We start from the raw sequence: 26,973 nt of genomic DNA, 5'->3' as shown, positions 1-26,973 counted from the left end.
AGAGATGCAGTATAATTTATGTTTTAAAACTCTGGTTGCCGTGTGGGGAATAGATTCTCAGAGGGGCAAGACTGGAAGTATGAAGGCCAGATTGGAAGCTATTGCAATAGTGAGACATGTTTGGAGGGTATAGATGATAGGCTGATGAACTGGATATTAGAAGTAAGGACAAGAAGAAAGAAGGATGATGCCTAGGTTTTTGGCCTGAACAAGTAGGTGAATATTGGTATCATTTATTAAGGTGGAGAAGGCTGGGGGAGTAACACAGGTTTAGTGTTGGAATGAGTTCTGTTTTAGACATGTTGAATTTAAGGTGCTGACTGTGTGTGTGGAGTTTTCAGTGGAATGGTGGTTCTAAGTTCTTCCTGCTGGGCGGTAGAGAGAGGCAAACTTCTATTAACCTCTTCCATCCTTTCTCTTTGAATTAGATTTGTAGGTCTGGATCGGGCAGTGACCTCTGAGCTCACTACTCCAGCCTGGTATATCTTCTGGCTCCATGGACAGTTACTGGCTCCTACAGACCGGATGAAGCAGACTAGAGACACAAGTAGAGAAAGCCTCCGGCTGGCAAATTCTCGGAGTGTGGCCCTCTGGCCACTGGCCCTGCCCGGCCTACCTCATGGAGAGGATGAACTGGCTGAGCAGACTGGCCTCCCGGGGCCCTGGGCATCGTGTACCACAAGGGGCCAGTCTGCAGACTCCTGTCATGGCTGACCCTGAGACCTGCCTCATGGTCTTTAAGAATCACTGGTCCCAGGTAGGAGACTATATGCTAAAGGTCCCAGTCTACTGGCTGCCCAAGTCCTAACATTCTTTGTTCTCTCACCTTGCCATCTAGTCACCTGATTATCTTAAATTTTTTCTCTTACCTGTCCTGATTCCCCAGGTGGTGCGAATTCTGGAGCGGCAAGGCCCTAGGGCAGCTCCTGGGGGAGCCGACGATCTCAGTGCTGTGTGCAACCACACTTACCAGATGCTGACACTGCTGGCGGAGGATCGTGCGGTGCCCTCGGCTCCCACAGCTCCTGGGCCCCTGCTGGAGTTTGCTCTGCGCGAGGATCTGCTAACCCGTGTGTTGACGTGGCAGCTTCAGTGGGATGAGCTTGGGGATGGGGTTGAGGAACGGCGGGCTGAGCAACTGAAACTATTTGAGATGCTAGTGAGCGAAGCTCGCCAGCCACTGTTGCGGCATAGTCCAGTTCGTGAGGCTCTGCTGATCTTGCTGGATGCCTGTGGCCGCCCTGTGCCCAGTAGCCCAGCACTGGATGAAGGCCTGGTGCTACTTCTCAGCCAGCTGTGCGTGTGTCTGGCCCGGGAGCCTTCATTGCTTGAGTTCTTCCTGCAGCCACCTCCTGAGCCCGGAGCTGCTCCCCGTCTTCTCCTCTTTTCTCGCCTTGTACCTTTTGTCCATCGAGAGGGCTCTCTGGGCCAGCAGGCCCGTGATGCCCTACTCCTGCTCATGGCTCTGTCAGCTGGAAGTCCCACTGTGGGCCGCTACATCGCAGATCACTCTTACTTCTGCCCGGTCAGCACCTCCTGGGATGGGGGGTAGGGTATGGTGTAGGCACTGGAGAGCACCTTCCTGTCCAGGAGATGTGGAGGGACTGTACCAGGGCCCTCTCCTTCAGGAAGTAGCCCCCCCGGGTTTGAAAGCAGCACCTGGAGTTGGGGTGGGGATGAGACGTGGGCTTAGGTGGATAAGGCAATTGTGAAGGCTCTTCATGGGCCAGTGTTCCCAGGTGATGTGTTGGCACCTTGGGTGACTAAATATCTGCTCTGGTAATAGCTCTTACCCCTACTCGCATAAAAACTCTGGGTTAATAGTTCCCTGTTCCCCTTTTTTATATTGTCTGAGTCTTTGGTAACCTGTCCTTGGGGATGGCCCCCAGGTGCTGGCCACAGGGCTGAGTGCCCTGTACTCTTCACTGCCCCGAAAGATTGAAGTTCCAGGAGACGATTGGCACTGCCTACGACGGGAGGACTGGCTGGGGGTGCCAGCGCTTGCTCTCTTCATGAGTTCCCTAGAGTTCTGCAACGCAGTCATTCAGGTGGGACTGGGGTTTCCAGGAGGTCTGGCCTTTGGTCATTCTGGGGAGATGGGGTGGGAGGGGGTGCATTCCTTGGAGTTCTGGTTTTCTTTCAGCTTGGGGGTAGGGTGCCTATTTGTATTCTACCATTCTGCTCCCTTCCTGACAATGGTCCCCTTCAAAATCCTCCGTCCTCTGTCTTGCACCCTTACAGGTGGCTCACCCTCTAGTGCAAAAGCAGCTGGTAGATTATATCCATAATGGGTTCCTGGTGCCTGTCATGGGCCCTGCTCTGCACAAGGTGAGAGTCATGAGTGGCAAGGCAGATTAAGGGATTAGGTTGAGGGGTGGTAACCTCAATGCCAGGACCAGTGTGGGCGGCAGTGGGCTGGGTACTCTTCCCTTTTTCCGTGTCTGCTCCTGGTACCTCCTTAGAACTTAGGGAAAATGGCTTAGCATATGTGCGGGGAAGCCCTAAATTTCCAAACTTTCTCTTTCTTTGTCCAGACCTCTGTGGAGGAGATGATTGCCAGTACCGCTTATCTGGAACTTTTCCTACGGAGTATTTCAGAGCCTGCCTTGCTCCGTACCTTCCTGCGATTCCTGCTATTACACCGGCATGACACCCACACCATCCTTGACACCCTTGTTGCCCGTATTGGCAGCAACTCCCGGGTATGGCCCCTACCTCTGTCCTGGCTTACCTGGGTGAGCCATTTTCTCTCTCCGACCTTTGTTCTGGGAGGGTGTTCCTGCCCTTCTTTGGCCTTTGTCTCCAGCAATCACTTCAAAGTTAGGTGGCATTTTCTTTCTAGTATTAAACTTTTAACTGTTTTGGGTACAATTTTAATGTGGCCTCCTGCTTTTGTAATATACAAATCTAAGACACAGTTACCTTTCCTGGATGACTTCGGCTGCTCGTCTTGGCTATAGGTTTTGCCATTGTGCAACACTTGTTATGTAGTGTTGGCCTGAGGTTCTCTTCAGCTGTGTAGCGCTTTGTGACTTGCTGTGGGTGACTTGAAGATCACTTCTTCAGGCTTTGTGTCTGCTTTGATAGGTGATCTAGCTGCTACTAGTATGTTTACCTTTTCTTCCCTCTGGATTTGCTGTATTTGAACAGCTATAACTTGGGGCACCCATTTGCCCGCCTACCTACTTACGTTCCTTCTTCCTGAACATTTTGATTGAATGTTCACTATATGTCTATGTGTCATACTGTTCTCTGGTACTGAGGCTATAATGGTAAGCAGTGGTTGCTGAGTTCATGGAGCTTCCTTTATAGAGGAGGTAGACAAGTAAACACATAACCAAAATAATTGAAAATTGAGGTCATTGTTATAAAAAGCCCGACAGGGTGCTTCGAAAACAGTAGAGTGGTCAAAAAAACCTTTCTGAGGAGGTGACATTGAGTTGAGACCTAAAGGTCATGAGGGAGTTAGCCTGTTGAGGAGCAAGTGGAAGAACAGTCTAAGCAGAGGGAGCAATGCATGCAAAGTACATAAGTGGGGAAGAGGAAATGAAATGTATTGAGGAAAGACCAGTGTGACTGGAGGTATAGTGAGCAAAGGGGAGAAGGGAAGGAGAGGTGGGTGAGTTCAGATCATGTGTGGCCTTGTAGACCATGGTAAGAAGTTTAGATTTTAACCAATAGAAATGTATATAAAATAGGAGTAAATTGTTTCTAAGTCATAAAGACCTGAAGTCTTTCTGGGGGAGTAAAGCATTAGTTTAGCCATGGACTTTATGGCATTTATTTTGGCTCCGTCATCCATTTTTGTTTCCTTCTTTTATTATAAATAATTGAAGTTCTCTGGGTCCTTGTGTTTAAAATAGAAGTTCTTAGATCACTAAAGGTTCTAAAAAACTGTTCTAGATAACTGAGGTACCTGGTAGTAGGGTTCCAGGTAAGTAAGGTTCCTGGATAGCTATGTTTTGTATAGTTGAGGTTTCTGAAGCTACGTTAGGGTGTATGTGAGATATTCTAGACTGACTCTGATTTGACCAGTGTTTCTGAACCAAGTGTATACTTTAAAATTTGAAAATGACAATAACCATAACAACAGATTCTAGGCTCTGCCTTAGATTTCTTGAGTTATAGTCTTTGGGAGTAGGCCCAAGGCATGTGTGCTTTTATAATATTCCAAAATGTAGTTATGATACATGCCTTGGGTTAAGAATTATTGTCATAAACCGATAGGGAAGAGATGTCAAAGCTTTAATTTTACAAAGGTATTGAAAACGTTTTATTTCTTATTATGCTGAAGCTCGACCAAGGTCTTAAATCTGTTTGGCCTCATGGAATGTCCTGTTCATGTTTTGGGAATGTTGATTTCCTTCCTAGGGTTGATTTTTCTTCCTGTATTGGGCTCTGTCCATCTTGCTTTTGTCTTAACCTTATCCTAACTTCTTTGATTCTCCCTCAGTGTCTTTAGTCTTCAGCATATATTTCTGTTAGTCTTGCATTTGGTCCCCTGGTCTCAGGAGCCTTTCATTGTTTGGGGGTATTTATTCTTGGCTCTCAGTTCTTGGAGGAACCAAATCTCTTCTGATTTCAGGATGCCCATGTTAAACATGCAGGTGCTTTCCTTTCCCCTGTTTGGCCCTTTTAAGCTTGATTCTGTTGGCCTGACTTTGTAACTGCTATAGTCTGACTTGTGTGGCTTAAGGTGAATCATGCTGGCTAGCTAGCCTGAGTATCTGTATTAGTTTCCTATTGCTGTCTTAACAAATTACCACAAACATAGTGGCTTAAAGCAACACAAATTTATTATCTTACTATTCTGTAGGTCATGTATCTGACACGGACCTCACCCCCCTAAAATCAAAGCGTCAGCGGGGCTGCATCCTTTCTGGAGGCCCTAGGAGAAAATCCGTTTCCTTGCTCATTGGGATCATTGGTCAAATTTACTTAATTGTAGTTATAGGACTGAGACTCCTGTTTTCTTGCTGGCTGTCAGCTGAGGACCATTCCCATCTTCTAGAGACCAACTAAACCCTTGGCTTGTGATCCCTTCTTCTATCTTCAAAGCCATCAGTGGTGGATCGAGGCCCTTTCATGCTTCAAATCTCTCTTCTTTTTGACCCAGCTAGGAAGGGTTCTTGGCTTTTAAAGACTCGTGTGATTTGATTGGGCCTATCTGGATAATCTGGGCTACTCTCCCTGTCTTAAATTTTTTAATAACCTTAATCATACCTGCAAAGTCCCTTCTGCCATGTAAGGTAACTTACAGGTTCTGGAGATTAGGACCTGGACATCTTTGAGGGGCCATTTTTTCTACCTACCACACAATCTTTCAGTGAGTCTGAATGTTTTCATTGCTAGTTAAAATGGTCATTTAGGATAAACATCCATGCTGTCTAAAACGTGAACTGCTATCTTATCTCTTTCCCACCATGATTGGCTTTTGTTTGGTTTTGTTTTGTTTTTTCCTTAAATATATTTATTTATGGCTGTGTTGGGTCTTCATTGCTGTGCGTGGGCTTTCTCTAGGGGTGAGCGAGGGCTACCCTTCGTTGCGGTGCACGGACTTCTCACTGCGGTGGCTTCTTTTGTTGTGGAGCACGGGTTCTAGGCACGCAGGTTTCAGTAGTTGTGGCACGTGGGCTCAGTAGTTGTGGCTTGCGGGCTCTAGAGTGCAGGCTCAGTAGTTGTGGTGCATGGGCTTAGTTGCTCCACGGCATGTGGGATCTTCCCGGACCAGGGATCGAACCCGTGTCCCCTGCACAGGCAGGCAGATTCTTAACCACTGCGCCACCAGGGAAGTCCCATGATTGGCTTTTAATTCCCCCACAGTTGTTTAGTTAATGATGAGCACCTAGACTGTGCAGGTAGTGCCCTGGACTAAGACCCAATAGTTGTCTTCAGGGTGCTCAAGGTATACTTGCCGTAAGGGAAGTATAGAGAAAGTGCTTCGGGGATTCATAGGAGTGAGGGAGTGCTTACATGTGTCTCTTCTCTTCATCTAGCCAGAGGTGAACCACCCTTTTTACTTTTCTAAAACAAAAGGTTTCCCTTGTTCTGGACCCACCTATTTTTTCCTTTTCCTGTCAGCTGCCCTTGAACTTTTCTTTATCCTACCTTCTGAGAGAGACACTGGTGTTGGAGAGGTGACTCAGACTCCATGTTCACAGCCCCACCCACTTCCCAGCTGGGATTCTTCCAGGTTCCCTCTGGTTTTTTGTTGGTAGGCATTCAGTTACTATGCTGCTATAGTCTGTTGACAGGCATTCCCTTAGTTATCACGTTGCTGTTGTCTCCTGTTAGTCATTCACTTAGTCCCAGTATTTCCTGGGGTCTCTTCATGGGTATTCATTCCATTTAAGTATTGCTGGTATCTCTGCTGCCAGGTATATATAGCCAGAGAGTTTGCCGACATGTGTGTGGTCTATAGAAATACATTAAATCTGACATGTGGTTCGTTCCTATCTGTGAATAATGAAGTCTTGACCACAAAGATCATGTGATCATTTATTTAATATTTGAATGATTGTTTTGTGCCAGGCCCTGTGCCATCATTGCTCCAGGAGAGGTTGGCTGGGCCTGGGGTTGGGGAGGTTTCCATTTGGTAAGCATCTTGGAGGGTAGAGAGCTCTTATGGTGACTCCCCGCCCCCCCTCCCCCCAGCTCTGCATGGTCTCTCTGAGTCTCTTCAGGACCCTACTGAACCTCAGCTGTGAGGATGTCCTGCTGCAGCTGGTTCTCAGGTACCTGTGGGGGCAGGGCTGAGGGATGGCTGATCCTGAACCCTCCGGGCCCTCAGGACCTTGTGCATTGCTGGGGTGATGGGTTGCATTGGGGTTGCTTGTGTGTGTCCTCTCGAAGCCTGGCTTAGCCATATAGTTCCACTGATGTTCTCCCAAGCCCTGTCCTTCCTTCCTGATCTATCCTGTGTCCCTTTTCTGCTGTCTTTCCCAGGTATCTTGTCCCGTGTAACCATGTGATGCTGAGCCAGAAGCCAGCTGTGCGCGATGTGGACCTATATGGACGAGCAGCAGACAAATTTCTCTCCTTAATCCCACGCTGTTGTCGGCACCGTGCCTCCAGCCCACCTCGTCCAGAGCATGCCTCGTGGGCTCGAGGTGGGCCTAGCAGAGAGGCAGGGAGAAGGGAGGACACGACGGGTATGGCCTGGGTTCTTGGGGAGCCTAGCAAGAAGGTGGGAGGAGGGAGGTGGCTGTGAGTGGCATTCCATCTTTGGGGAGGTTGATGAGGGGTGTTGTAGGGTGGATCCTTAACTCCACCAAAGAAATTTAGCTTCTGAGCAAAGCTGTTCCTTTTCTTCACTCCAGTTGTACTCTTCTATTTCCATTGTTTTTGTGGTGTTGGTGGTAATGAGGAGGGGGTGGTGGATGAGGAAGAGCTTAATTTGAGGGGTGGAGAGTCAGCTGTCTGAATCGGTCCCATGTTTCTTCTGCTTCATTGCCTTTTCTCTTAGTTACTCAAGGTGTCTCATCCCTCCTCCTGCACCTCTGGCTCTTTGATCTCTCTTATGTGTTTTCCCCTCTGCAGGCCCTGGAAGCCCAAGTGTTGACTCCTCTTCTGTGGTGACGGTACCCCGGGCCTCCACGCCATCTCGTCTGGCCCTCTTCCTGCGACAGCAGAGCCTGGGTGGCTCCGAGTCCCCAGCCCCAGCCCCTCGCTCCCCAGGGCTTGCTGCATCCCCAGCCTCCAGCCCTGGCCGACGGTCCAGCCCTGTGGAGGAGCCCGGTGAGCTGGAAGACAATTACCTGGAGTATCTGCGTGAGGCACGCCTTGGTGTGGACCGCTGTGTCCAAGCCTGCCGTACCTGGTCTGCCCCCTATGATGGCGAGCGGCCCCCTCCTGAGCCCAGTCCTGTTGGCTCCCGGACTAAGAAACGCAGCCTACTGCCTGAGGAGGACAGGGACAATGCAGGGGAAGGGGAGGTGGAAGAGCTGGGGAGGGGGGCGCTGGCTCTGGGTGCAAGGGAGGGCCCTGGCCACCTGCTCCCTCCCCAGCTCAATGGGGTGCCAGGACCATGGCCTGAGGGGGCCAAGAAGGTTCGTCGGGTGCCACAGGAGGGAGCTGGGGAACTACTAGAGGGCACCTCCGAGGGCGTGGCAGGACTAGAGAGCTTTGGGCAGGAGCTCCAGGAGCTGGAGGTGGCGTTGAGCAATGGGGGCACTGGCTCAGAGCCCCCTCTAGAGCCTTCACTACCTCTTGAAGAGGAGGAGGCCTACGAAAGCTTCACCTGTCCCCCTGAGCCCCCTGGCCCCTTCCTCAGCAGCCCTTTGCGGACTCTCAACCAGCTGCCAAGCCAGCCCTTCACTGGTAAGCTACTTAGCCTAGGTCTTCTCCTTTGTGTACTCTTTGCATGTTCTCGACATGTTTGTGCTGGTTTCTTGCCCATGTCATTCCTGTGTACTTGCCTAGCTCCTCATCCATTTTGCTTGGGTCCCCTCCAGATACATATCATGTCATACTTGTGTCTCAGTGTCTGTCTGTAGTCTTCCATGCTTGTGCTGGTTTGAGTATTGACTTATGTCTAAGTCTTGTATGTCTTTCCTTTATGCATGTTCCTCCTCTTCCTCAGTCTGGCCATTTTCTGGGATGTGTGATCAGGATATTCTGTGTTTGGTGTTTCCTGGTGAATGAAAGTAATACATCTGAACCACGTGGAAGACATACATGCTGTCCTGTATGGGAGGCACCTATAAATCATGCCGTTCCATGTTGTTCCCACCAGTATATCTGTCTGGGTGTTGGGTCTCTTGTCAGCTCTTCTGTGGCCCAGGGTCAGCTCTCTGGTATACTTCTCTTCTTCAGCCCTGGCCTCCTTTCTCCCAGCCTCTTTCGAGAAGGGCTCAGTTTCAAGTTTCTCCTGTTCCCTATCCTTGCACCTTATTGGTTGCCCTGACTGCTCAGTAAGACTTTCTAAGGGTTTATGGTTAGTGGTAAGAACTGAAGCAGATAGAGTGAAATACCTCTATCTGGGTAAATTAGATCAGTGAAATACCTCTATCAGGGCAAATGACAAAGCATGGCCCTGAGCCCCCCCGCTAAGTTCTTTTGGTCTCTCCAAAAGACCTTGGAGCTAGATCTGGCCTGAGTGGCTGGGCTAACTCCTCTTTGTTTTTGTTTGAGAGCCAGCTTTACCCAGCCCAACCCTCATCTGGCTCTTGTCCCTACTGTACACCCCATGCTGGAGATTGGTGGGGAGGCACTTCTGGGTAGCTGTATAGTGCTTTGAACTAGACATACCTTGAGTTAGCATTCCATCTATGTCTTTGATGCATGTAAATCCCTCACTATGATGCTGGTACATTGTGAGAACTCAGCATGTGGTAGTTTAGGATTATCATCTCTTGGGTGCATGGCAGATACAAGTTGACCAAGGTACCCGCATATCTTCCTGTTGTTTGTAGTCAAGTTGTTATGCATTGATCAGTACATGTCCTGACTGGGCCTTGCACAGCATCAGGCCTTTTGCTCTGGAGTAATGACAACTCTCTTGCAGACTACAGAAAATATATCTTTTCATTTATTTAGCCTTTGCTCTGCTCTTTCCTTCTCTACACCTCTAGAAGGTAGTGTGCAGGTTTTACCACTTTCTTGAAGCGTTAATTGAAGTTCTGTCCTTTTTCTTCTTCTAAACTCATCTGAGCTTTTTCTCTTGCAAAAAAGTCCCCGGAGATGAGAAGGACAAAGTTATGGGATATCTTAGGACCCTGCTAAGCTAGAGTTGTTTTAGAGCTAAGGCTAGTCATGTGCGTGTGGAGTAAGAATGTTCTAGGATCTTTTTCAGGATTCAGTGTCTCTTGCTCTTCATTTTTCTCCTGCCTCAAGTCTTAGTGCAGTTCCTAGGCACACTCCCTCTCCCTGACAAATCCCTGACCAGACAGACTGTGGTGGTTCTACAGTCCTAGTGTTGGTGATCTGGCTCAGTTGAGGCCAGTTCTCCCAGAAGATCATTCTAATCCCTTCTGCCATCCTCTTTTCCACCAAAGAGTCTGTCCTGAATCAGTTTTCTCTGGCCCTGAACTAAGCTGTTTTTTCCCTACAGATTCTATTTCACCACCTTGGTTCCCCGCTCCTGAACAGACCTGATTTCTTTTTTGGTTCTCCAAAATTCCTCCCCTAACTTTAAGTTGACCAATCTAGTCACCGTCTTTGCCTTCACTATGCTTTCTTCTTGCTTTATTTCTGACTCAGGTCTAGTGTTATCCTCTGTCTTGTATGTAACCTGATTTCTTTTGGTCTAATCACTTTCTCACTTGTTCTTTCTTCACTTGTCCTCTTGGGTGAAGCTTTTTAAAAAAGCTGAGAAATACTATATAGCTTATGGTTATTATTGAATACTTATAATTTGCTAGACTTTGGCCTAAATGCTGTGTATCAGTATCTCTTTGATCCTCTTAATAACCTTATGAGGTGGGTGTATTTTCTTACTTTACCAAGTAGGAAACTATGCTTGGAGAGTTTTGATTCATCCAGTAACTTAACTAGTAAATGGTAAAGCTAAAATTTGAACCAGGTCTGTCTGATTCCAGAGCCTGTGGTCTGCCCCTTCAGCTAGAATGTGTATAAAGCTGGCATCTGGACCTCTTGTGGGTCCATGTGGTGTCTGCCATTTTATCTCCTCCAGAATCGGTGGTCACAGGATACTTAAACATGCACATCATTTTCTGACACAAATAATTTTCATCTAGTGGTGGGGGGAGGTCTCATTTTGGGGAGGAATGCGTGTGATGTGCATTGTGTTCAGGCCTTGTATCCTTGTGCCCACCCCCCCAGGCCCCTTCATGGCTGTGCTCTTTGCCAAACTCGAGAACATGCTGCAGAACTCCGTCTATGTCAACTTCCTGCTGACGGGGCTGGTGGCCCAGCTGGCCTGTCACCCCCAGCCCCTGCTCCGCTCTTTCCTGCTCAACACCAACATGGTCTTCCAGCCCAGTGTCAAGTCCCTGCTGCAGGTGTGCGATGCATGCATGCATGGGTGCGTCCAGGCTCCATGGTGGGCCAGGCCCACACCTGGAGTGGCCCTGGGGGGGGTGGGAATAGGCCCAGCGGGGCTAGAAAGGACTGTGTCAGTCTAGAGCCACCCAGAAGTGTCATGAATTTGTGCTTCGTAGGTGCTGGGCTCTGTGAAGAATAAGATTGAGAGCTTTGCAGCCTCCCAGGAGGACTTCCCAGCACTGCTATCCAAAGCCAAGAAGTACCTCATTGCCCGTGGCAAGTTGGACTGGACTGAGGGCCCTGCGGCAGGATCTGCCCCCCGCCGATCTGATTCCCTAGGTGAGGCCTACCCTGCCACCACCTCCCTGTCCTCCCTAGGCAACTAATTAGCTCAGGTTAACTGAGTTTCTTATTAAGGTTGAAGCCTTGTGCCGGGAACTAGGGAGTTGCAGAGAGTAGAGTCTTGATTTTGTCCTCAGGTTTCTGGGCAGAGGAAGAACATAGTTCTGTCCACTGAGAGCCAAACCAGCAGTACCAGCAAAAGCTACTCTAGAAGTTGGGGACGGGCAAGGGGACAGAATAGTCTCTAGGTTGAGATACTGTTAAAGCTTGGTAAAGGACATGGCATTGGACATGCGCCTTGAGAGGTGGGTAGGACTTGGGTAGGCAAAGGAGTGGGATGGCTTTATTCTTTTGTTCAGGGGACAGCATGAAATGTTTAGTTGGAGCAGGGGATTTGGAAGGTGGTGGAACAGTTGGTAGTAAGGTTGGAAAGGTTTGGTCAGAGCAGAAGGTCCTCAGCCTAGAAGTTGGGCTAGGCAGAGGTTGTATATTTTTAGGCAGTGAGAAACCATTGGAGGTTCTTAGATCTGGGAATGGAGAGATAAGTGTGTTAGTTCATGTGCTGGTTGCACTGGAGCTAGGAGAAGATGAAGTCAGAAGAGCAATTAGGAGGCTTCTGCTATAATGCAGATGTGACCTGTGAGGCTTGAATTAGAATAGTGGAAATAGAAAGGAAGAATTTGAAAAGGTGGAAATGGGAAGGACGTACTGGCAGAGTTTGGTGAGTGGTTGTGGGGTATAAGGAAGAAGGAAGAGGTGAATACGACCATGATATTCTAAATTTAGATCTTTCATCAACCAGTGTCTGAGTGCTTGCCGTATGCTCTAGGTGTTGTCTTTGATACAGAGGACTCAGGGAGGTGCAAGATGTGATCTTTGCTTTCAAAAAGCTGATAGTCTAGGTAGTGACTAGAGGATTGTCGTAACTGAGGGAGCAAGGTCCCAAAGGTGGTGGAAGTAAGTGGGATCCAGAGCACAGGGAAGTTTTTTTCCCCCTTTGAGGCAAATGAGGAGAGATCAAAGGAGGAAATGTTATGTACAAGTGGAGTTTTGAGGTGTGGAGGGAAATTTTAGGGAGTTGAAGTCATCCTTTATTTGCTCATTGAAGTAGGAGGCAAAATAATATGCTGAGCATGAGAGCAGAGGTGAGATGGGGGCTTAAGGAGGAAAGTGTATAGGTTGGGAAGAGAGTACCAGAAGGGTTATTAGATAGCTGTGAAGACCCAGCTGAAGTTCCTTAGCATGATTTCCTCATGGTCCAGTACCAGGAATTATTTCTTGCTTCCACAGTCCTGGTACTATGTTCACTGTGGAGGGCCCAGGGATATAGAGGTAAATAAGACAGAGTCCAAGCCCTTAAACTCACAGATTAATGTATGAGGTCGAAGACATGAGAACAAGTTATTAAAATGCAATGTGATAGGGCAGTAAAATGGGAAGTTAGTGGAGGGCAAATGAGAGGAGAGGTAGGGATGGGGAAATTAGGCCAAGGATGAAAACATTGAGGAAAGCAAAATTAAGGCAGAAGGGGCTACAGAGGAATGAAAGGAGCCTGGAGGGTTCCAGGAGGAGCACATAGGTGTGGATGCCAAAGCAGGGAGCGTTTCTGGAAGAGGTGGGAGGAAGTGTGTGAACCTGGTTGCAAAGGGCTCTGAACGCCAAATCTAATATATCTGTTTAGCATATCTCTGTAGCCATTATTAGGGGGAGGTCGAGAATGGGAATGGTATCATGATCTAGAGACTAGATCCCTAGAGTCTAGGCCCTAGGTCCTGGACAGGGCCAAGAACAGATCCAGAGCCAGCAATCTAGGAGGAAGGAAATTAGAGAAGAGAAGGCAGTATTTTAAATGGTTCATTTGAGTCTAAGCTGACATGCAGTTGTCTGGCCACAGCCAGTGGGAGGGTGGCTTTGGTGGATGTAGGAGAGGGATTGGTGGAAGGCCAAGTGGTGGCACGGGAGAGCAGATCTTGGAGGGACAGTGGTGTGTGACAGATCTGATAAAGTCACTGAACTATGACTGCATTTGTAGCACCTGTGGGTATTGGAGCAGGGGTATGGGTGAGGTGTTATAGATAGATAGGCAGGGGAAGGAGGAAATGTTTGACTCTAGTACAGGAGGGTGCCGGGCAGCAAGAATAAGGGCATGTTACAGACTGAGGAGAAAGAGCTTGGTGATGGTAGAAGAGTGATTGGAAAGGGAGGCGCAGTAAGAGAACCCCTCAAGGTGAAGGGGCCTGGAGAAGGGAGGGGTCTTGTCTGGGAACGAAGTGTCTGAAGGGTTGACTGCCTAAAGACTGAGCGTGATGGTTGGCTGGTGGGGAGGCTGGGTAGAGGGAAGGAGGCTGGGCAGGCAGCACTTTGGTGTTAAGAGTTCAAGTGGAGAGGTCCATGCCCCTGGGGGAGTAGGGGTGCGTGGGGAGGGGAATCTCCTCTCCCAGGCCAGGGAACTTTGCCTGACGCCAGCAGCTTCACGACACTCCTGTTTGTTCCCAGTGAAGAGCCGGAGGCCGTCCTTGGGGGAGTTGCTCCTGCGGCATGCACACAGTCCAACCAGGGCTCGGCAGGCGGCACAGATGGTTCTTCAGCCTGGGAGAGACGGCACAGGACTTGGCCTAGGTGGGGGCTCCCCTGGGGCATCAACACCGGTCCTACCCCCCCGGGGTGGGGCCCCTGACCGCCAAGGTGAGGCTCTGCGAGTCAAGAATGCTGTCTACTGTGCAGTCATTTTCCCTGAGTTTCTCAAGGAGTTGGCTGCCATCTCCCAGGCCCACGCTGTCACCTCGCCTTTCTTGTTGGATACTTCAGAGGGATCTGGCCCTCCCATCTCAGGCTTCGGGCCCCTCAATCCTTAACTTTCTTCCATGGACAATCAGGGCCTTGAGTGGCCTGTGCTGGGGCCAGGGTGTAGGCTCCTTTTTATGTTTGGAGGCAGTGGCAAGAGGACTTTTTAATTTATTTCCGATGAATGTTTTCTGGAGAACTTGTTGCAATATGTATAAAAGGGAAATCTCTATTCTGTGCTCATTCTTCTTTCCCACCCTTTTTCTGTAGGGCTGGGTCCCCAAGAAAGTTGTACATGGATGGGGAAGTGGTCAGGGTGTTTTCTCTCTGGCGAGGACACGATGCCAAGGTTTCGAGGTACTTATGCCTTTAGAGGGTGAGGGGACATGAAGCCTGGGGAAAAACATTGGGACTTTCCTCCTCCAGACTCCTACAGGAAGAAGCACCATGGGTCCAGGATGGTTTGGGAGAGCAGCAGCTGATGTTTATTGGGGACCAGTATCCCTATGTCAGATCTTGGGGGCCTGGCCCCCCGCATCTCTCGCCTCAGCTTCATTCGTCGCTGTCGAACTCCGAAGACAGACCCTGCAGCAGGGGCAGGGACATGGAGTGCCGCTCGGGGTCCCCGGGGCCCCCTCTCTGGGCTCCTGGTGTGGGGCTTCGGGGGCTGAAGAGCCAGTTCTCTGCCAGGGTTGGGGATAGCCACAGCTTGACTCATGCCCTTGTCTTTCTGCCGCCCTGGTCCCTCCCTCTGGTCTTCTGTGCTGTACCCACCCCCTCACCAGGACCACGCTTCCATCTCGCCCTCCCCTGGCTCCCTCACTCCATCCCCCTCCCCAGGGTCCAGTGTGGAGTTATGGGTGCCCCACACACTCCTGGGCTCTATACCCACGCCCTTTCCCTCCACCTTACCCCATCCCTCTCATCTTCATTTCCCCTAGCAGTACCTGACAGCATCTGGGGCCCCCTTCGGAAGGGGTTTCGGCCCTTGTAGGAGAATCTGGGTGGTCTGCCCTCTGGCCCTTCCTGGGGAGGTGGTGAAGGTGGGGCTGGGCCAGGTGAGGGCACGTCAGCAGCTTTGGGGACATCAGCAGGGGCTGACGTGGGGGCCGGAGGTGGCATGATGCTGAGGTTGGGTCTGACCCAACTGGCCCTATGGGGCAGTGGGTCTTTGATCAGAGGCTTCTGTGGTCCCAGCACTCCCTTGGGTTGCAGTGAAAACTTGAGGCAGGAGAAGGCAATAGGCAGTGACCGCTGTAACCAGAGCAGTTGGGGCTCACGGGCTGTAGGCAGCAGCCCCAGCTGTAGCCAGGAACAGGAGAAGACCTGGTAGATGACGTAGATGCTGTGGGTGCTTTGGAGCCAGGGAAGAGTCTGCTGTAAGGTCACCTGCCCTGGTGGCAGCAGCAGGAAGGCCACCTTCTTGCATAGGCCACCCATATGTAAGCGGATCCGGCAGGGCTGCCCATCCAACAGTCGCATTTCTTCATAGGCTATCTCTGCCCGGCCATTTGGTGAGTATTCTCTAGTGCAGTGGGCAAAGGCACCTTCAGAGCCTGCCTGCTCCAGGAGGTTCGGTAGTGGCCCCACTGGTTGTAGTGCCCGCCGGCCCTGCCGACCTGGCAGAGCCAGGCGGGTGTGGGCTGGGCGGGACTGTTTCACTAGCACACCCAGTAGGTCAAAGCAGGCTGCATCTGACAGGAAAGGTACTGCCACTACATTGGGCCCAAAGCGCTCCTCTGTAACCTGCAGGTGGCCAGTTTATAGGTCAGGGACTGAGTTAGGGTCAGAGTTAGGAGTTACCTGGTAGCCTACTCTAGCTTGACCCTCCCACTGTCACTCCACACTGTGCTCAAACTGTTGTGCTTCCTGCTTGTCTCCCAGTTCTCCCCTCTAGCAAAACCTGAATGTCTACTATGTGCCAGACTCTGCTAGCTACTGGGAATGCATTAAAAAATGAGACTTTGTTCTTGTCCTGATATAGCTCAGAGAGCAAGCTGTGGAACAGATGAGATGTGATTTAACAGCCTTTGTCTTTGATAGAAGAGGATCAAGGATAGTTTCTAGGTGGTAATGCTTTAACTTTGAAGGAATTAGCCAGGTAGGAGAATGGTCAATCCAGGCAGAGGGAACAGCCAGTGAAAAAACTTGAACTTACAAACTAAGAGGGGCATAGTCAGGAAAGTATAATTTCCTATTACTTAAGTGTAGGGTATGGAGAGGGACAAGCACACAGGAGCTTGATTATTCAAGGCCTTGTGTGTGTGCTAAGTGATGGGACTTTTATTCTGATGGGACTTTTATCCTGAGGACAATGGGAAGCCACTTGAAGGGCTCTGGTTAGGAGGGGCATAATTCAGATAGGCATTTTAGAAAGTTAATTATGAATAGGAAGGCATAAAATAAAGAGATAGAAAAAGTCAGTTAAGAGTATTGTAAAATTCCAGGCAAGATGTGGTGAGGCCCTGAACTAAAATAATGGGGGAAGGTATTTAGGTTATAGAATTAGTAGAACTTGGTCACTTAAGGAGTGTGGGAAAAGGCATCCTCAAGGATTAGGGTTAGATGGGTGATGTCATTAACTGAGAGTGGTTACACAGAAATAGGTTTGGAAGTCCACACCGTGTCTATAACATCTTATATACACCTTCTGCCCGAGATGCAGAGGATAGTTCTTTTAGGGATTTGAGGCCTCATCTTTGTAATGCTAGTTCCAGTAGGCTTTCACAGATTACAGTTCCTCTTGGTTTTGTCCTTCTGGCCTTTTTGTGCTTGGTAACCCAGTTCTGGAAAATTTAATTTCATGACCAACTGGGAAGCCCTGTAAGATCCTCTCCAGTAATTGTACTTAAGATATGATCTTGACTCATCCAAGATATTGTTGGCTGAGACTTCTGGCTCTGTGTTCTGCTAAGGAGCATACACAGTTTGCTCTGTGGGCCCCTTTCATGTTAGAGTCCTAGTCTTAAAATGCCGTATGCTCTTACTTCCCTCCGCCAGACCCCCAATCCCATATGTCTGTGCCCCTGCTGATGGCATTGCCCACTTTACTGGCTTTCTTGTAGAATCCACCAATGGTCCCTTAAGGTCGATCTGCTTTTTGCTATGTAAAGCTGTTTTGGAAGTGCTGCCCCCCAGCGTAAGAGGGGCCTAGCTAGTTGTGTCTGGACTTTACACAAGCCGAGATAGCTTGTCACTACTGTCTTGTCACCTAGCCAAGGAAATAACTGGTGCCGTTTGTTGATCTGCATGGAAGAATTTCCTGTCATTCCTTCTCCTTTGTTTCACTAAGATATGGGATCTTTAACTTTTGGGTGGGGGCATAGGTCTGAAGAACAGGACCCTGAGAAGAACAGTTGGGTTTCCAGGGGTGAGAGCAGAGCAATAGTGGGTCAGCACTTTTGTCTAGGATGCTCTGCCTCATGACAGTGAAAGCATAATCATCAAATATAATCTCAGAATCCCAGCCTAGCTGCTCCTTTGGTGCCTAGGATTCGGTAAAAATGAGACGAATTGGAGTGTCTCCAGGAGAGGTCCCTCTAACAGGAGTGTGATGCTTATTATGGTCTAAATTTCTGCTAAAAGGTGCTTAAGCTGGAAACTCTGTTTCAGAATATAGACATGAATTTGCTGTGGAAGTTTATTAGGCCCTTATTCTTACCCTGAGGGCCCTAGTGGTTATCCTAAAGCAGGAAAAATAAAGCACTCAACTCTATGCTAAGGTGAATGTGTTCTTGGCAGTCACCATCTGAGACCACTACCTGCTTCCACTGCACTTCTGGGTAGAAGTTCTGAGGACTTAGAGGCCTGCAAATTCAGCTCTCCCCGGGGCAGCCCAGGAAAGTGATGGTGGAAGATTATCTTTCTGGAGGTACCTTGGCTGGTTTGAATTCTGAATAGGGAGCCCTTGAACCACATTCTGTTTTTCTACAAAGTGCCCAGTAAATCAGCTGTTCTGGAGGAGGAAACCAGGTTACTCAAAGGTGTCCTACTTCTTGAACTTGTCACATACTACCAGTGATTTATCCTAAATGTCCCTACCCTGACTTTCCTGGCAATTTTCCATTTAAATAGGACAGGGAGTTTTTCTGATACTCAGAGATGGTGTAGCTTTGTAATAGTTAAAGACCCCATTTACTTCACCCTAATTCTGATTGATCTAGTCCAGGACCAACCTCTAACGCTGCTGAAACTAGTTGCTCTCATTCTTGGGAGGACCTTGGCTCTTCTCTTTCTGCTTCCTTGGGAAGCTGAACTTTGTGGTGAGCTGCTACTCCATGGCAAATGGGAGCTACGTGCCATTAAGGCTGCTTTGAGTTTGGTAGGCACTGCTTTGAGATGATTGTTTTAAACTTGGTGGGCTGCTTTCTGCAAATGCTTTAAATTCGCTCTCCTTCAGATAGCCTGACTGGAACCTGATCCCTAAATTCTCTAATATCAGAAATTAGTGTCCATCTAGATTTTGTGGGATTTTCTGGACACCAGCAACTCAGAGCTGAGACCTGCCTGCTCCTGGAAATCTGTATATTTGGCTCAAAACCCAAATTTCTCATTCTGTGGAAGTTAAGCTGGAGGGAATATCTGTGAAGAGGTCAAAGGTAAAGTTCAGGTTCTTTAGAAAACGTAAAAGGCCTTTCACCATCAGCCCCTATACCTCTTCTTCCTCATTTTCACCACTAATTCTTTGAACCCTGTTCTAGAGGACTATTTGTAGTTCACTAATTTACATTTTTCTTTCTTTCTCTCTTGGCTTTTGCATATATTCTGCCTTTATCTAGTACACTGTTCACTCACACCCCGCCCCCCCCGGCCCCTTGCTCATTAGGTGTTTATTAAGCACCCTTTATGTGCCAGGTATTCCTCTTCCCTTCATGTGAATAACTCCTGTATGCCAAGCTAGAATGTACTCACTCCAGGAAGCCTTCCTGACCTCCTAAGTCTACCCCTGACTTAGCACTTCTCTTTTCTGCTCTCATAGCTCCCTATCCATTGTCTTTCAAGGAACCTTTCTTACTGTTTTTGCAATTGTAATTAAATTGGACACTCTGTGCAAAGCACTTAATGCAGTGCCTCACACATAAGCCAGCACTGAGTAAATGTTAGTTATTATTGTCTTTAGGCTTTCAACTCCTTCCAACTTATAAACTGCTCAGACCCATGTAGGTCACACTTTGTTACTTCCTCTTTAGCCCTCTTTACCTACCTTATCTTTGATGAGGGTCCAGGTAGCATCAGCTTCATCCAGTGTCAGCAAGTGAGGGGTACCGACCAACATGATGGAGTGTGGGAGAGGTTAGGCAGGGCAGTAGCTGCTTCAGAAACCCCAAGCTGCCCATGGAGGTGAGGCCCCACGCCCTGAACTCTGACCTACTACAGCATGAGGTCATAGAGGCCCTGCTGGGTGTTGGGGCCTTGGGTGGGGAGAGGGCAGTCACTTTCATAGCCTCACTGTACCCACCACCTGAGTCCATACTCTTTAGTCACCTATTCATTCTCCTGCTTTAGGAGAGGTAGATGCAGGTATCCATTAGGGTGTGTCTGTATATGTCTTTATGTGTGTGTATGTTTGTGTTTGTGTGTGTGTGTGTGTGTGTGTGTGTGTGTGTGTGTGTGTAGTTCTTGGTCTGAGTTCTTTAAGGAAACACTATCAGACCTTTCCTCAAAGCAATTTGCTATGCTATCTTGTCAGTTGCAGATGACTTATTTGTGAGGTTGAACTGGGATCCTGAAGGACATGGGAGAAGCATAGATCAGGACTTAACCTGAGACCAAAGCAGTGGCGCTCAACCTCGGCCATACTTTGGAATTACCTGGAAGCTTTAAAAATTACTGGTACTTGGATCCTACTCCCAGAAATTCTGGTTTAATTGGTCTGGAGTATGCCTGGGCATCAGGATTTCTAAAAGCTCTGCAGGCAATTCTCATGTGCAGCCTAGGTTGAAACTCATTATTAATGAGTGGGTTACAATTGCAGTGAGAACCAGGTGTGTGTAGGAGGATGCCATGCTGAGTGGTGACAATGTGGAGGATAAGAATCGAGTTGGGATAATGTTGCCTTAGTAACTGGAGAGAACTTTCAGGAAGCCAAAATTACGCAGCTAAATATAAGGAAATTTTTCTTCATCCTCTACTTCCTTTCCAAGGCTGCTTTGTATCTAGTGGGTACTCTTCCTTTATGGCCCTAATCTGTGTGTGGTTTTCACTTGTGTCTCCATCCAGAGATCTCAACCAGGTGTTTTGCTGGAGAAGAAGAGTGGTTTTTCCTTGGAGAAGAACCACTCTAGAGAGTCCTTCTAGTAGCTGCTTTCCCACTACACTCCTGTGTGCCCACAAAGACTCCTTGTGTGTGGGGAGCATCCTCCCCTATCCTTGCCCAGCATGTAGAGTTATCCCACAAAGTGGGCCATTGTCTGAGGTGACTTGAGTATGGAGCACTGGGAAGGGTCCTACCGTGGTGGGAGAGAGTGTTACCAAGAAAAGTTTCTTAAAGGAGAGGTGACTGGCCCCAGGAGAGGGAGGGCCGGTCTTCCTAGAGAGCTGAGAGTTTGGGTATCAGGTCTTTGAGCAAAGGTTTGGCAAGTGAGCATGGGCCTGTGCTCCAGGAGAGGAATTAATATTCAAATATTTGTTGAAATTGAATGTGTTAAGGGCTATTCCAAACACTTTGAATGCATTAGCTTAGTTAATCCTTTTAGTAACTTCTTGAAGTAGGAACTATCATTTCCCCATTTTACAAGTGAATTAACAGGCTCAGAGAGGTTAAATAAATTAGTGCAAGGCATACAGTGAGTTAATGGAGGATCTGGGATTCAGATCTGCGTCTGCCTGATTCCAGCTTTAACCATTAACCAGTAGTTCCTTTTGGTGAAGGGAGAGATCAACACGTTCCTCCTGCTCGCCTGAGTGTGGTGGGAGGGGTGTGTGCCAGGTGGAAGTACAATGTGATGTGGTGACAAGGAAATGGGCAGGATGAGAGAAGAGCCACAACAGACCAAACTGGAAACCCCAAGCTTCCTGTTAGGTGAAACCAAGTCTCTTCCTCCTACTGCCCCTTTAACACATTTTTTTGTTATTGTTGACAAGGAGAGGTCACCTGGTAGAGTACAGCTGGCACCTCTGTTCCCTCAGAAAGGAATTCTGAGTGAGGTAGACAGAGACAAGGACAAGAGACACAGACTTGGGGCAAAACTGACCAACAGTGCAAGGAGACAGATGCAGAGGGACAGAGATGTTGAGAGCTGTTGAGAGACAGAGGCAGAGAGTGATGCACATCTGTATCCTGAAGGGGGTCCACAATGAGAAGGGGGTGGTTGAAATAGGGGTGCAAGGATGATGAGCTGTTGGTGAAATCAGATGAGGCTCTCTTTCAGATTTTTGTTCATAGAGGGAGCTCGGAGGGGAAATTGGGTACTGTTGAACTCCTCGACCAGAAGCCCATACCTCTGTTTTCTGTCTTTTGTGGTCTGAATACCATGATTCTCTAGGCTCCCTATAAGTAAGTCTGTCTTTCCTTTCAGCTCACAGAGTCTGAGACTGAAAGTTGATGAAGGAAAGCACATGACAGCTGAGTTCTAGGTGGAGCTGATGAGCCCAAGGCCTGGGCTCTTTGGGCCATATCCTCTTCATGGGTTTTGCCACCATGGTAGCACGTTCTGGGGTCTCCCTGGGAAAAAAGGCACAGCTTATCAGCATATCTGAAGAGCGACCAGAGTGGAGAGCACGAGGGAAACAAACAGGTAGGGGCTGTTGTCCAGAGAACATGCTGCTGTCTGCAAGAGCCTCCAGGGCAGTATAGAATAGTTTGGATAGCAAAGCCCTCAGAGTGATCAAGAGCCCTAACAAGTCTCTTCACTTCTCTCAGGCTACAGGGATAATCCTACAGGTCCCTAATGGCTTATTCGAAATCTTTTGGGACGGATGTGTTTTGGAATTCAGAATTTTTCAGATTTTAGAAAGGGAATATTGTGCCTTTATGATATATAAAGGAATACCCCAGTGAGATTGAGGGCTGTGCCCTGTCATCAAACCCATCAGTATTTCTGTAGCTAAATGTATGAATATTCACACTAAGTGAGAAAAATAGTATAAATATGATCATAACGGGTCAGGCCAGATTTTGGGTCAAAGTTATGAAAAAACTATTGTTTCTTCAGAGATGTTTTATTTTGTAATTATAGGTAAGGGATTATGGGCTTATAATTGTTCTCAGGTGGTAGTGAGGAGTAAGAGTACCGGAAAAGCCTTCTGAACACACTGCATGCTAAGGTATGTATGCGATCTCAATCCAAAACAAAAGATAAATGTCTGCGGGGGTGGACTTTTGGCTTAGCAGTGAACAATGTACAGCTTTGGACTCAGCTGCCTTGGGAGTTGTGCACAACCATGGAGTGAAGGTGCCTTAGCAGAGAGGCTTCCTGTGGTGGGAGGGAGACAGAACTCACTGCTTTTGAACATCGGCTGCACATGATTTCCCTTTTCACGTACCAGAGGTGAAAGACAAAAAATGGTGTGTGTGTGTATGTGTGAAACATGACTGTCACGCATTTCTTTATATTTCTTTATAATAATGTTGTAATAAATATCTTACTGCATACATCTTTGTTCACATCTATTTTGTCAGGATAGACTTAATGAGGAGGAATCTCTTAAGAGAATGATGTGTACATCTTAAAGACTCATCACCCATTAGGATTAGAATTTTGTCACAATTATCTGTAAAATCATTGCCTGGAGGGCTTTTTAACTTAGAACTTCATGAAAAAGATTAGCCTTGAGAATGACTGAGCCCACACTTGGGTTGAGGAGGACTGTAGATTTCCTCCTCATCCACTTGGCTTCAGCATTAACACCTCTGAAAATCACACTGAGCTCCTGGGCTATCTCTTTAGTTCCTTGTTAATGAGGACCTGGTGAGACCCCATGTGGCTCTGGAGATGGCATCACTTGCTTTTTCGGATCTGCAGCCCTCCTGTGTGATATCCCATGGTGCTTGGTCTAGCTGCCTGAGTGGTCCAGATTGTACTAGGCTTCAGGTCTTACTGGCTAACTCTAATATGCACGGTTATGATCATTTTCCCAGAGAGCCTGGGTCTGCCTGTGCAGCCCATAGCTTTCTCTGACCTCATAACAGTGACTCCCTGCCTTTTGTCTGAGAATATTCTCATTCTGGATTTTATGCTGGCATGAAAGATTATTTTGTGCAATGTCCTTGCAGTGTGGAGTCTTTGAGTAGAAAGTGAATCCCATGTTGGGCAATACCACAACACTTCCTGTTTAATATCTCTGTTCTCTGGAAGCCACAGCAGTGTGAAATATTCCTATTTCATCATATTGCACCAGCATCGTGTGCTACTCGTGATGTTGGCCAGAACAAATGAGGGTTCTATTTGATGAGGATTTTATTTGAGAATTCTACATTCTGGCTCAGGATGCACAAAAGGGCAGACTGGTAAGAGACCGTAAAGACTTGACTTCAGGCAAACAGGTGAAATATTAAATACAACGATTTTCTGGGATATCAAAATTTCTTTCAGTTGGACCCCTGGCCCCTGAAGCTGCAGGCCCAGGGAGAGACGTTGTAGCCATTAACTCCCGAGACTTTGGCAGCGCAGTGAGGGTAGGGGGAATAGTGATTACGCATGAGACCAAGAAGATTCTCTGAACTGAATATGTCTTAAGGATCAGGGTCTTAGACAAATTTGGGACTCAGGGGTACATTATCCAGATTCTCAGAAGGTGGGGAATAAGCCTGTTTAGCTTCTTCCCTAAGGACCGACTGAAAACAGCATCTGGCTCCAGGCATAGAAGGCTGTGATCCCAGACAGGTACCCAAGCACTTGCCTCCAGAGGCAGTGTCAGTCTTCCCAGGCTCCTGGGTCCAGGATCTGTAGAGGAGCTTTTGTGTGGGAACAGGGACAGACTTAGGTTAAAATGATGAGGCAGAGTAGGGGGAGGAGACGGAGGGTAGTTTTCTTTAAGTTAAATCGTGTGTACTGTGATCCCATGTTAATTCCCTGGTCCCTTTTCTTATTTTCTCTGCATGGTAACATGTGGTAGCCTGTCTCCTGCCTCCTCCCAAGCAGAATGCATGACTAGGCCAGTCTACATATGCCAGTGGTACACACAGTAGAGCCTTCACAGCAAGTACCTGTTGAGTGATTATCACAGTCATAGGCAGACCATGGGACAAAGATGACATAATCCATACCTTCAGACCCCAGGCTCCTCTGAATGTCCCCCCACTTCCACCCCCAGCCTCCGTTGTTTTCACTGCCTATTAGAACTGGCTTTTTCTGAATGAGAAGGTTTCTAGGAGCTGGTCACTGATCTGCTTGGTGCGGGCCCCGTAGATGAGCGGGTTGAGGGCAGATGGTAGCAGCAAATAGTTGTTAGAAAGAAGGATGTGCATGGGCTTTGGGATGGTGTGACGACCAAAGAGGCGCATGAGGTATGAGAAGAGACCAGGCACGTAGAAGGCCAGAATGACACAGATGTGGGAACTCCATGTACCAAAGGCCTTGGCATGGGCTTCCCAGGTAGGCAGCCGCAGCACAGCATGGGCAATGAGCCCATAAGAGCCTGTGATGCCTAGAATATCTATACACCTGACACGGCCAATGAAAGCACCAGCCCATACAAGTTGCTGGCCCGAGTGTTACCCCTGACCAGCTCCACCACCGCGAAGTGTGCACAGTAGGCGTGGTCTGTGGTCTTGGCTCGGAAGTGCCCAAATCGTGCAACCAGCAGAGGGCAAGGCACAACAACTGCCACAGCTTTCAGTGCCAGTGCCAGGGCTGCATAGCCCACACGGGCTTTGGTGACTAGGATGGGGTAGTGCAGTGGACGCCCTACTGCCACAGCATGATCACAGGCCATGGCCAACAGTACACCAGATTCCACGGCCATCAGTGCATGAACAAAGAACATCTGGACCAGGCAGGCAATGTATGGCACAGGCTGGGGCCCAAGCCACAGCACAGCCAACAGCCCTGGAGCTATAGATGTGGTTAAACCCAGGTCTGTGGCTGCCAGGGTGGCCAGGAGCAGAAACATGGGCTTGTGCAGTGTGGAGTCTATCTCCACCACTGCCAGCAGTGCTCTATTGCCCAGCAGGGAAAGCAGATACATGGGCCCAAAGACCAGTGTCAGCCAGGCCTCGGCAACCCCTAACTCTGGAATGCCAGTCAGTATGAAGAAGGTTGGTCATGAGAAGGTGGAGTTGGACTGTGGAGCTTCTGCCATCCTGTGGGGTCAAAGCTTTAGGGCTCATGGGGGCATCACTCCTGATAGGGGAAGGACAAAGGGAGAGATGTGGGGGGTGTGGCAGTGGCATAGATCCATCCAGGTATGTGTAGGAGTGGTGCAGGGCTGGGAGGATTGCAGTGTTATAACCTTTGATTGGGGTTTTGGATGGATAATCCAGGTCACAACCCTAGCTAGGAGGGGAGAATCCTTGTGCCTGAAAGTCCATGAGTATTGCAGGGAGAGTAATGAGAGACAGTGGTAGTGAAGTGTGGTGTCACTGCTGCAGTGGCTAGTATAGCTGGAGCCCTCCATTTGGAGCTCAGCTGAGAGTGGAGCGGAGATGAGTGTTTTTCTTCCTAAGGGTCCAAGTAGAGTCAATTTCAGTCTTGTAGATGGGGAGAAGGCCAGTGCTGTGTGGGGATCAGGCCTCAGGCTGGTTTTGTCCCTGACTGTGTATCCTTAAGCAGAACTCCTGGGCCTCAGCTTCCTCAGCTCTATAGTGGGGGTGAGCACAATGATCTTAAGTGTTGCCAGCTTTAACATTCTGGGCACCAACCCCACAAGAAGAAAGAAGGAGAGTAGAGAGAAAGGGAGAAACAGGAGGAGGAGGCAGATGGGACCTGGAGTGAAGGCTGATGTGACAGGAGAAAACCTGGTGGGTTTTTGGGGTGTGGGATGCGTATTTTATTCTTAACTTGATGCTGAAGTAGTGAACTTGAACGTGGGCTGGAGAATTGATGCTGGGCCTGGGAAGCAATGGAGAAAGAGATGGCAGCAAAAAAAAGGAACTTCTCTGTCTTCTTTCCTTCTTCACGAACCAGAAGGGGGTTACCCTCGAGTTTCATTCCTGGGGTGCCAGAGGCAGAACAGGTGACAGAAGGGGAGGAGATGGCACTCAACCCAGAGTAGCAGCCAGAAGAGAAAGAATCATCTCTGGTGTTGGAGGAGGCAGGATGAGTAGAACCGATTCCTCCCAGAATCTAGCCCATGGCAGAAACTTAATGAAGGTTGGATGGATAAATGAAAGAGGAAGAAAGCACCAGCAGAAGACTTGACTGGGGAAAGAGCCTAAGCACCGTGTGTTTACAGCTTCTCTTCACCTTGACACATGCCTGTGGGGCCCTTTCACCCACTTCCCTCAGGACCCTTACCCCTCCCACCTGGGCCACATTAACTCTTCCCTGTTCTGCCTCTGCTAGCCTGGGTAACTCAGGAAGTAGAGTAAGGAGGCAGAGATGGGGGCAACAAGGAAAGAGACTGACATTTGGCAGTGGAAAGATCTGGGTTAGAGGAACACTTCCTCTGGGAGGTCTTTGCTGACTTTCTGAAGTCTGGAGAGAAGACCTTGCTTTCTTTATTCTTTAATAGCATCAATTCCCCTCTATTGTAATTAACTTGTCTCTCTCTCCCCCACTAGACTGGAAGAGTTACAGGCAGCGCTTATTAGCCTCAGTATTACTACTGCTTATCACAATGCCTGGTAGTTAGTTGTCTATAAATAAATATTTATTGCTCTTAATTGTGGGACAAAATTGCTGGCCCAAACAACCATGCAAACAGCATTTGCTAACAGGGGCTCCTACAGTTTCAGAAGCCTTCAGTATCCATGGAAATGAAAAAGTTATTCACCATCATCCACACGTCCACTGAGTAAAATTC

General features: G+C 48.5%; 3 protein-coding genes across 5 annotated transcripts; 1 reads left to right on the top strand and 2 right to left on the bottom strand.

The window, feature by feature from the left end:
* Positions 1-619: 619 nt before the first annotated feature.
* FHIP1B (FHF complex subunit HOOK interacting protein 1B) lies at positions 620-14,285 on the top strand (the record flags this gene model as incomplete). 3 transcript variants are annotated; one of them, XM_079707631.1, is made up of 11 exons in its annotated part: positions 620-757; positions 887-1,525; positions 1,890-2,048; positions 2,242-2,328; positions 2,535-2,702; positions 6,655-6,734; positions 6,946-7,109; positions 7,540-8,319; positions 10,783-10,961; positions 11,121-11,283; positions 13,783-14,285. In XM_079707631.1, the coding sequence occupies 11 exons, from the start codon at positions 620-622 to the stop codon at positions 14,139-14,141; spliced, it is 2,916 nt and encodes a 971-aa protein (XP_079563757.1). In that variant the 3' UTR covers positions 14,142-14,285. The 3 variants fall into 3 exon arrangements, with proteins under 3 accessions (XP_079563757.1, XP_079563758.1, XP_079563756.1); XM_079707632.1 differs by having other exon boundaries at positions 6,946-7,151; positions 7,540-7,737; XM_079707630.1 differs by having other exon boundaries at positions 6,946-7,151.
* A 337-nt stretch (positions 14,286-14,622) lies between these two features.
* On the bottom strand, positions 14,623-19,345 carry LOC307056496 (uncharacterized protein C11orf42; the record flags this gene model as incomplete). Its single annotated transcript, XM_079709313.1, has 3 exons — positions 14,623-14,753; positions 15,018-15,816; positions 19,274-19,345. 3 exons carry the CDS (start codon positions 19,343-19,345, stop codon positions 14,623-14,625), a joined length of 1,002 nt encoding a protein of 333 aa, XP_079565439.1.
* Positions 19,346-24,346: 5,001 nt separating this feature from the next.
* On the bottom strand, positions 24,347-25,311 carry OR52W1 (olfactory receptor family 52 subfamily W member 1; the record flags this gene model as incomplete). Its single annotated transcript, XM_079709323.1, is given in 3 exon segments — positions 24,347-24,670; positions 24,673-25,272; positions 25,276-25,311. Coding segments are annotated over 3 exon segments (960 nt in total).
* Between the last annotated feature and the right edge of the window lie 1,662 nt (positions 25,312-26,973).

This window comes from Hyperoodon ampullatus (assembly GCF_949752795.1).
Source record: "Hyperoodon ampullatus genome assembly, chromosome: 7".
In the NCBI taxonomy this organism is placed as follows: Eukaryota; Metazoa; Chordata; class Mammalia; order Artiodactyla; family Ziphiidae; genus Hyperoodon; species Hyperoodon ampullatus.
The sequence above is the reverse complement of the archived record's forward strand: the minus strand, read 5'-3'. Positions and strand labels throughout refer to the sequence as shown.